The sequence below is a fragment of the Rousettus aegyptiacus genome, unplaced genomic scaffold (genome assembly GCF_014176215.1).
Source record: "Rousettus aegyptiacus isolate mRouAeg1 unplaced genomic scaffold, mRouAeg1.p scaffold_m13_p_15, whole genome shotgun sequence".
NCBI classification, from domain to species: Eukaryota; Metazoa; Chordata; class Mammalia; order Chiroptera; family Pteropodidae; genus Rousettus; species Rousettus aegyptiacus.
In genome coordinates, this window is record NW_023416290.1 from 6328227 (window position 1) to 6338957 (window position 10731).

The 10731-nt window shown below is 38.9% G+C and overlaps 1 protein-coding gene across 1 annotated transcript; it reads right to left on the reverse strand.

The window, feature by feature from the left end:
• Positions 1-113: 113 nt before the first annotated feature.
• On the reverse strand, positions 114-6090 carry TMEM70 (transmembrane protein 70). Its single transcript, XM_016153692.2, has 3 exons — positions 5783-6090; positions 4587-4692; positions 114-644 (listed from the first exon to the last, which is right to left on the reverse strand). The coding sequence occupies exons 1-3, from the start codon at positions 5990-5992 to the stop codon at positions 187-189; spliced, it is 774 nt and encodes a 257-aa protein (XP_016009178.2). The 5' UTR covers positions 5993-6090; the 3' UTR covers positions 114-186.
• Between the last annotated feature and the right edge of the window lie 4641 nt (positions 6091-10731).

Sequence of the window (10731 nt, forward strand, 5' to 3'; positions counted from 1 at the left end):
ATAATAAAAGAGCTTATTTTATTATAAAGGAATGCAATTCTCTGAAAATTAATTCCAAGTTCTGTTTGCTACAGTTTTAAATTATTTTGCACAATCAGTCACTGACCAAAAGCAAAAGTAAAGGCAATTTTATTATTATGCATTGGAACATAAATCGTATTTAAGCACAAACATAAAAACAAAGATTCATTTCTCATCTTTAACTTGTTTCTTTTCACTGGTTTCTTCTATATCGAAAGTGAATGGTTTGTCATAACCCATTAGATGGTCATAGTCTTCAGGGTTTGGAAAGAGACCTGGATTAACTAACAATGATTTCGTTTTAGCATAAAATGTGGTAAACACATGTGCACTGCTTGGAATCTTCACATCGTTCTGGTGAAACACTGTACTCTTTTCCAAAAGCACGACATTATAAGTAATGGCTTTGTAAGTGTCTGTCGTGGCCTCGTGGTACAGCCGAATGACATAGCCCTTCGTAACAAAGTGAAGCAGCGCTGGCGTGATCAACGTAAAGCTCCCTATGACGCCGTAAAATAAGACTTGCAAAGGCAGACTTCCAAATATGATATTGCTTTGTGCGAAAAGGTATGGCAGAAATGCAAGGCTGATCACACTTGTAGAATAAGAGAAACATTTCACACCTGAATAGGAACAAAAATGGGAGAGGATTAATACTCTTAAATTTTATAAAAGAATCAACCTATCCAATTAATTCTTCCACTTTTCTTACTATACCATCATCAGAATAACAACAAAGTCAAAATACATATAAAGTGTTATAACGTTCCAGGCTGTTTTAAGCACTTTACATATTTTATTCATGAAATCTACAGAAAGCCCTAAGACATAGATATACAATTATCATCATGAAATGAGAAAAATGAGGCTCTAGCTCAATGTCACATAACTATCGAGCGACAGAGTTGGAATTCAAACCTGGGCAACATGACTGCAGAGTCCAGGCCATTGGCCATTACACTGCATTACCTCTTCAAATAGGAAATCTGCATTAGGGTTAACTGGCCTCGACCTCGGTTCCCTAGGAAAAGATGTGATATTTTTCAAAGATCCTTATTAATATGATAAAAACTCAGTCAGCAGACTATCGAATAAAACTCTGTTAACAAGCACTCTCTAACATAAAGTCTTCAAATGTGGAACTAACATTATCGAGCTAAGGGCCCATGGTTAAAACAACAAATGACCAAAAAAAAAAAGGTAAAAACAACACTGGTGGTTACAAAACATATGGGAAAGGTATTCAACTCCTTTACCAAGGAAAGACATTCAAGTTAAAACAATGAGATATTTTTACCTATTATATTAGAGAGATTAAAAATCAATGACTTCTGAACTATGTACTTAAAGATGGTTAAGATGATAAATTTTATGTTATGTATATTTTGCCACGATAAGAAAATAAATGACTTTAAATATAAATTTCTCTTAGTTTGAATGTATAATTTTAACATGATCCCAATAAAAATACTATCTGTTTGGAAAATAGACAAGTTGAGATCTCAGACAAGTTAATTATAAAGTTAATTTAGAAAAACTAAAGAAGCAAAAATAAAAGGTGGGGGGTGTTAGATACTAAAACATAAGACTCTAAAATTAAAATAGTGTGGCACTGGTGCACAAACAGATCAAAAGAACAAAATAAAAAATACAGAAATAAACCTAATTGTGTATGGAAATTTAGTATAAAGATAAAATCTAAAATAAGTGGGCAAAAGTGGTGGTGGGACAACTGGACGGCCATGCAGAAAAAGAAAAAATTCAATCCATTGCTCACAGCATAAACCAGGAAACTCCAAATAATCCAGAGATTTAAATGTAAAAGATAAAATCACAGAGGTGCAAGAAGAAAATATTCATAAAATGCTTCATAATCTGAGATAGGAAAACTTTCCTAATCGTGATTACAAGTACGGAAGCAATTGAGGAGAAAGACTGATAAATCTGATTACATTAAAAATGTAAAAAGACAGATGAGAAAAATATTTACGACTTGTATCAGCGAGGGTTAATATCACCGCTATACAGGATTCTAGTATTTAAGGGGGGAAGAAAAAACATGCAAGAAATACAAGCAGACGGTTCACTGAAACAAAAGTGCACATGGTCCTTGAACAGATGAAATGATGCTTAACCTCAATCATATGAAACGCGATAAAAACCACAGTGAGTTACTGTTTTTCCCTAAACTGGCAAAAAAAAAGTTTGACAACATACTCTGTTGGTGAGGCTGTAAGGAAGCAGACACTCATACACTACTATTGGCTGACGGCTTAACTATCTTGAATCAGTAATTTAAAATAATTCCTCCCCTTCCTCCCACAGGTAGTTGCCATGACACTGGTACACATGGGAGGCAGTGCGGACCAAGCTGCCTCCTACATGAAAGCCTCCTCAGACCTCCCAACTTCTTCTTCTTTCCCCATTACTTTTGTCACATTGTAGGAGGTTAATACTATTCCCCCAAATATTCACGTCCACCCAGAACCTCAGAATGTGAACTTATTTGGGAATAGGGTCTATGCAGGCAATGAAAAATTGAGACAAGATCATACTGGATTAGGGTGGGCCCTAAATCCAATGAGAATATCCTTATAAGGACAGAACAGGACAAACAGAAACAAAGAGAAGGCCACGTGAAGTAGAAGGCAGAGATGAGTTATGCAGCTACAAGCCAAGGAACACAAAGTATTGCCGGGAGCCACCAGAAGCTGGAAGAGGCGAGAAAGAATTCTTCCCTGAAGCCTTCAGAGAGCACAGCCCTGCCAACACCTTGATTCCAAACTTCCAGGCTTCAGAACTGTGAGAATAAATTTCTGTTGTTTTAACCCACCAAGTTTGTGGAAATTTATTACGAAAGCCCTAGGAAACTAACATGCACATATACTTGATCTTGCCTGGACTGAAGTATTGCTATTTTTAAAACATTCAAGGCCTTCCCATCTTCCTACCTTTGCTCACACCACTCTGTGCCTCGGGTACCCCTTCTTTCATACTTCTTCATGTTCAAATTCTACTCACCTTAAAATGAGAATCCTATGACATCAATAATTACGAGTTGCTGAATTAACAAGAACTGTTGACTAAAAGGACCTTCAAATATCTTTAAACTAGGACCCATTTGGTAAAGAACCTCCAGGAAAGGCACCTCTATGTCTTGTGGTCTCTCACTCAGTTTTACATAGAAAAAATGGTTCTCTCTGTTTCTACTTAGAAAAAATATCAATCCCTGATAAGTATACAGAGTGACTGTCTGCGTTCGTGATATTAAAAGAAGTCAAACATTAAATTCCTTTACAATTCTAGAACTTTGAAGAGCATGAACAGCCATGCTCTTCCACAAATATTATATCCTACCCACACCAAAATTAATTCCTATTTATATTCTCTTCTTTCCAGGATAGAGTCTGGAACATAAAATAAATTGGTAAGACTTCCCTGTATTTGAAGGAATGCTGTCTGTGTTCAGAAGGAAAGGTAGCATTCGGTGTCACTGTTAACACATCTCAGTGGATCCAATCTGGGTAGCCCAGGCCAGAGATGTGACAGAGGCTCAATGACCTACACATGTATTGACTTCTGAAGAAATTTCTAAGATCCAGAATCGATTATTCCAATAACTTCAGAGCTCCACTCAATGGTGATTATAATCAGTCCTTATCCTTAAAAAGTTTTAAACAGTTAAAATTATACTTTAAACATACTCTATTTCAATGTCACACACTTGAGAACTTAGATTTCCAGAATAAATTTTTTGGTGATCAGTTGATACCAGCATGATCAAAAACACAAATGCAAAGGAGCATGCTGAAATCTTGGGCTAACCTGGCTATAAAGTAATCCTCTAGAAATTTCATGTCATACTTAAAAAAAAAAAAAAAAAGATTACAATGAAATACAACCCAAGAAAATTAAACAAATCACATACCTCAGTTCATTGGCCTTCCCTCCTGAACTGTTCCATATGAAATCCTAAATTACGATCTAAGGAAAGAGCTCTAAACTTGTAGCTATTTAGCACACTGTCTGTAACTCTCCATAGCTCTCTACCTACCACCTGGAAAAGCCACTAAGTAAATATTGTGTTGACAATTCTAAAATAACCTGAAAAAATGTAAAATATATTTTTTAATTATAAAAGTATTACATGTTCATTTAAACACCAAACTTAAAAATACCTGAAGTAAATGTCTACTCCCCCAAAATAACTACTCCTAAGAGGTATTCCACATTTTTTCTCTGTATATTCAACCAGTACACAAATATACACTTTTGCTGTTTTATTTTGTTGTTAAATATCCCAAGAGGTGACCAAAGGAAGGAAGCTTTAGCCATCAGATCATAAAGTTATAATAGTCTTCGAAAATCTTTTTTAAATCTAAAAATGCAAAGGTCTCAACCTCTAAATCTTTTTATCAACGGGACAGAAGAAAAAAATTACAACCTAATTTTTCCTTATATCTTACAATTACGAGGGCTAAAATAATACATAAAATATGCTAAGAACACTTTTTACAATCAAAAGGGTTAAAAAAAAGTAAATATCTTCCTTTCTGATTACCCACCAAATACTGCTCGGGCCAGATTCCCAGTATAAATCAGCCTTCCATCTTCTGACTTTTCAACTTGCGTATGTAAGCATCGAATACATCTTTCCCAACTCACAGGTATCTAATGAAATAGAGACAGAGACTATTATAATGTAAGTACATAATAAATTGCATTTTAAAACTTTTAAATTTAAAAAAATTTTAAGACAATGAGGAGACCTTGTCACATGAGGTGATTTAGAGAATTCTCCCAAATAATCTACAGAGGTAGAGAAATCAAACTGGCTAACAGAATGTCTTTCCTTAATTCCAGTTACAAGTAGACGCGTGCTGAGTTGGAGTTTGAAGATCCAGATTTGCAATCCCAGCTCCAAGCTTTTTAGGTAAAGTGTGACCTTGAACGTGTAAAAAGTTTAGTGGAATGGTTTCTTTTATTCTACTGTTAATGAGAACTTCACTCTTGTTTGATGGTCAGAGTTAAATGCATTAGCTTTTCAAAAAATAACGTTTTAACACAATAATGCAAGTAAAACACTGCAAATTCGGAATGTCTATATAAAGTCCAGACCGTTTTTAATACTTCTAAAATATTTATACCAATAGTTAGTATAAAAACTTTAAAAAAAGAGGTAAGTCTTTCCCTAAAGGCCATCCATTTGCATCTCTTATTACTCCTAACGAATATTTTACTTGAAATCATACATCAAATTTCACGGGAACGCGAGAGTCCTCTGAAAGTCTGAAAATGAATTTCACAGCACACAGACTTCAAAAGGCATGCCTAATTCCTTTATGCTGAACTTTAATTAGATGTCAATTCCCATGTTAGGCCTTTCTTCTACATTTCAACCACATTTGTTAATTTCGATACTTTACAGGCAGGATTAGGAGGCAATTTATTCATATTAAAATCAGAAGATTAACGTCTCCGTTCCCTTTTTCCAGGGAGCAAAGAAATTCCTAAAATTAGGGCCATCTAATAAAAAATAGAACAAACTCAATGTCATATTATCCAAGGTCTTTCATTTCGGACTCCAGGTGGTGCATCTAACGCCGAGGCCTGCTACTCCCGCCAGCCCCGGAGGGGACTCCCTCCGCCCTAGAGCCAGCCGCAGGCGCGAGGAGAGCTGTCAGAGAACAGAGGCTCCGGGTTCCGACTACACTCACAGATTCCCACCCTTTCTGGATCCTCCAGCCCTCGGACGGCCCACCTGCGCTCGCACGGGACGCGGGAGAAGCGGCGCGGTCGCGCGCAGTCCCGTACCCCCGCGGCCGACAGGCCCCGACGAGCCGCTGCAGGAGGCCGTCCGCGAGACGGCCGTCCTGGGGCCTTGCAGCGCGGTGGCCGCCCACGGCGCCGCCCTCTGCCCGCTGAGCCGCAGTCTGGCCACCCGCAGGCCGCTCAAAGCCAGAAGCAGCATCGCACGCGCGACAAGGGGCGGCGGACAGCGCCGCGAAAGCAGCGGGAAACCCTGACCGCCGGCTCTTCGCCGGACCACGGCTGGACCGCCGCGCACGCCCCGCCCCCCCAGAGGCCCGCCGGGCCGGATTGGCCGCCGCGCTTGCGCGGGATGAGCGGCCCGCCTGCAACCTCCGCCGCCGCGCTCGCGTTCCGGCCGGGGGAGCTCCGAGCCGCTGCACCGCGCCCCCGCCCCGCGAAAGGCGCAAACGCCCGGCCTGCGCGCGGCGTCCGCAGCTCCGTGTGACAGTGCGCGATGGCTGAGGGGAGAGCCGTGCGCGAAGGACAAAGCTTGGAAGCCAGGGTTAAAGCTTTCATTTTCGTGGTCCTTTTGTAGGCCCCGGAAACTATTTTCTTTGGGAAAAATGATTCTAGTCTTTTGGTACAGAGGAATAATACTTTATACGATTTGCACAAAAACGAATGATAATTTAATGCAACAATGATAATTTAATGATAATTTAATTTAATGGGTTGATGAAAAATAAATGAAACTCGTTCAGGTCGTGTTGATACTTGTTAAATCTGTCTTTGGGGATCATTCACATCCGTATACACATTTGTTCGCTACTTACTAAAGTATTAAGCATCGGCCAGGACTAAATTAGGAGAGAGAACACAAAGATACTTGATAAAAACGGGAATCCACAGTTCTCACACAGTGGAGGAAGCATCTAAAAATAAACCATAATGCTCTAATAGAATTGAAATATACCAGTTTGCAAAATGCAGCAGAAACCCGAAAGGCAGCATGATTCATTTGGCCTCAAAACATCTAAAGGCTTCAGATTCAACAGTCTTGAAGGATGAGCAACCAACTAGTAGAGACACACTTTTGTTTACTATTTGAGAACTATATTTTTACTCCACACATTTGCATAGGAGAGGAACAAACAGTCTAAAATAAATCGCCTTGGCAACTCCGAATCCTGTATACTTTTTTCTGGGTATCCAAAAAAATAAAATTTTTCTTTTTGAGTAACCTCATTCTGAAAGTTATCTTCCACTCACATTTTAAAAACTTCTAAATAGTGTAATTCATACTACAACCAACATTGATTATCCATTATTTTCCTGACACGTTTACATTTTTCTGTTGATACAGTTTTTTAATATTGTTCAAAAAATAAATTGAGGCATATTAAACATTTTGAGTTTATTTGAGCAAAAATGTATTTAAATCAGGCAGTGGCAAAGTGGAAGTGGTTAGGAGGGATTAACTTAAGAAAGAAGCCACCTGCAAGATTTTTATAGAGAAGAAGCACAAGAAACACAAGAAAATCATTTGGCTATAACTGAAGCAGCGGCATTATTTGGGAAAACCTAGTTGGCTGTTTAAGACTGGTTGTTCTTTCCCTCGAGGCACTACAGGAATTGACTCTGGCTTAGATTCTGGTTTGCTTAGTAGGCTACCAAGTATCATAACAATCTCAGTCTAATGCCCTTCATGTTTAATCGCTTCAACTGTATGCTGAGAAAACCTGTATTTTTATCTCTGCTAAGCTTAGTCTCTTTTTATAGGTACTATAAGCAAAAAAAAAAAAAAAAAAAAAAATTGGTCTGCTCAAAGTTTCTAAATAGCTAAAATGAAATCATATTTTGAAAATGGCTATGAATTACAGGGAAATTTTACTCATCGTTTAAGAGATTTCTCAATTCTTAGAGACATTTGTTGAATAAAAACTACTTGAACGGCATTTTAGAATGACACTAAGACTGGTTCAAAAATAAGCTTTGATTCCCCATATCACCTGAGATGTTCCCTTTAAAGATGGAGGCTGATGGGAAAATTAAAAATGGCATCACTTGCAGACCACCATTATTGTATGTAATTTTTCTGTTTTTTCATTGTCTTTTCTACTCATCCATCAGTTAGCTCCCTTCCCCATCTTTAAGGCGAGCTTAAGGGCAGAATGGCATGGTGGAAAAAATTTTGGTAAAGCTAATGTGTTGATAAGAATCCTAAATACTTCTTCTTACACTACTGGTTTAAAGCACATACTGGGAGAATCTTTCCAAATAAGAGTTTGTCAACAGATTATCAAGATTTTTTTAAATGTTCATATTCTAAGGAAATAATAAGAAACATAGTCAAAGATTTCTGCTGAGATACTGAACACAGTATTACAATGATTTTAAAATAGAAATAAGGTAAATATCCGATATTAAGGAAATACTCAAGTGAATTATGGTACATTTAGGCAATGTAATTCTAAATAACTGCATCATTTAAAATAATAATTGTTGAGATTCTGGTTACAGAGATTTAAGTTTTTGAGATTTATTACGTTGGAAAGTAAATAGTATACAGAACTCTATATATCTATATATTATATATGCATATATATGTATACATATTATATTTGCTAATAGTACCTACACAATTTGTATATGTATGTGTGTGTGATATGCCATTGAGTCAGCTCTGACTCCTGACAACCCTATGAATAAGTGACATACACAATGTCCAGTCTTCAACGGCCCTGCTCAGCTCCTGTAGAATCACGCCTATAGCTTCTTTTATGGAATCAATCCATCTCATATTTGGTCTTCCTTTTTTCTGGCTGCCTTCTACTTTTCCCAGCATTATTATCTTTTCCAAAGAACCCTGCCTTCTCATGATGTAACCGAAGTAGGACAGCTTCAGTTTTACTTTTGCCTCTAGTTCTAGGACCCACTTAGTCATCTTTCTGGCAATCCAGGGTATCCATAGAGCTCTCCTCCAACATCATATTTCAAAAGAAACAATTTTTTTCTTAACAGCCTCTTCACTGTCTCATCCGTACATAAGAATTAGGAATGCGAGAGTGTGGACAATCTCAGCCTTGGTCTCTAATGACATCTTTGCTCTTGGTGATCTTTCCTAATTCTTCCATCACTGCCCTTCAGAGTTTCAGTCTTCTTGTGATTTCTTGGCTGCGGTCTCTGTTTGAATTGACGACTGAACCAAGGTGAGCAAACTCTTTTAACAATTTCAGTGTCATCATTGTCTAAGTTAAAGTTCTGTATTTCTTCTGCGGTCGTGATTTTTGTCTTCCTGATGTTCACAGTCCTGCTTTGGCACTTTCTTCTTTCACTTTTCATCAGAAATCATTTCAAATCATTGCTACTTTCTGCCAATATGATGGTGTCATCTGCATATCTTAATTTATTGATATTCCTTTAACTAATTTTCATTCCTCCTTCCTCTAAGTCTAGCCCAGTTTTTTGTATGACATGTTATGCATACAAATTGAACAAACAGGGAGATAAAATACACCATCGGCTGACACCTTTGCCTATGAGAAAGCATCCGTCTCTCCTTAATTCTGTCCTGACAGTGACTTCCTGTTGACAATACGAACTACACATCGGGACAATCAAGTGCCTGATCTATGTAGAAGCACATGGACAAACAAACAAACTTATAAAAATGCAATTTCTGCATTTTAATAACGAATGTGTATTATATTGACAAAATAAAATTTTTGAATATAGTTAAATTTTGTACAATAGGAAAAAAGGGCTAGATTCTAGCCCTAGAACTGGCATTAGCTAGCCTGGGAACAGTTGCCTGAAATCTATCATTCTCTAGGCAACTAACACATTCGTAGGGTGATGCAGTGAGAAACAAAGGGTAAGAGGAGAGAAAAGAACACTTCTGAAGTCAAGGGGGAACCGTATGATTAACAAGGAGCCCACGGCCGCCTCCTCTCACCCTAATGCCTCTCCCTCCAAACCAAACTCTAAGTACTGTTACAACCAAAAAACCTTGTGGAACACTGTTTGCAAAGGCTTTTCTAAGTTAACCCAGGACAGTCTGTCTGTAAAAAGCAGTATTTTTATCGGCCAAATCACCTATGTCTTTCAGGCAAAAGTCATTAATTAGGTCTACAAACTTTGGATGGATTGTATATTTCCTTTTGTGGACATTGTTACACAACAGAGCCCGGTTGAGCAACTTGCAATGGCGAGCTTCTTGGCTCTGCATTCTCTTTGTGCCCTAGTCCTGTAAACAGTGGGTGAACTTTATTTAGCTGTTTCAGCCTTCCTGGAAGAGTGCCTTAATTTAACCACAGGAAAGCAAGTAAAAAGATAGGCGCGTCGAGAGAGAGAGAGAGAGAGAGAGAGCGCGCAAATGAGCGAGAGAGCGAAAGAGACTGGAAAGGTGTAGGGGCTGAGGAGGTGTCGAATGACAGATGGTCTCAGAACTGAGTGTTGGTGCCAGACGCCTGGAAGTTCTGCGAATGAAATCAGAATCTAGAAATGTTGGGCAGGAAAGAGGACTAGAAAGGTGGGGGAAGAGCCCCAGGGTGGGGGTGGGGGCGTGGTTAGTTTTCAGTAAATATCGAACGGTACGGGGAAGAGAGGAAATGAGGCCAGGCGATTACGCGAGGCGTTGAGATGCTCTTGTACACGTACTGCAACTTTTCACAAAAGACAGATGTTGCCTCATAAAGAGCCGATCTTGTCAGCAAAGAGACCGTACTCCCACTTTTCAGTCTTCCCTCTGCAGACAGTCTCCGACTTCCAGGAGTTCCCCCAAAAGACAAACACGAACAACTCCTAAAATTTCCCAAAATCTTAACACCCAGTGTGAAAAACTACGAGTCCCAGGATGCAGTGCTGCCTCGGCCAACCACCAACACGCCCACCCGGGAAACTACAAGTCCCAGGATGCAGTGCTGCTGAGCCCCCGGAGCAGCTCGCTGAGGACGCCGT

Coding starts and splice junctions, on each gene's coding strand:
- TMEM70 (XM_016153692.2), bottom strand. CDS start 5,992: ATGCTGCTTCTGGCTTTGAGCGGCCTGCGGGTGGCCAGACTGCGGCTC. Junction 4,693..5,782: donor CGCGTCCCGTGCGAGCGCAG/GTGGGCCGTCCG, acceptor CTATTTCATTAG/ATACCTGTGAGTTGGGAAAG. Junction 645..4,586: donor TCTGGCCCGAGCAGTATTTG/GTGGGTAATCAG, acceptor GTTCCTATTCAG/GTGTGAAATGTTTCTCTTAT.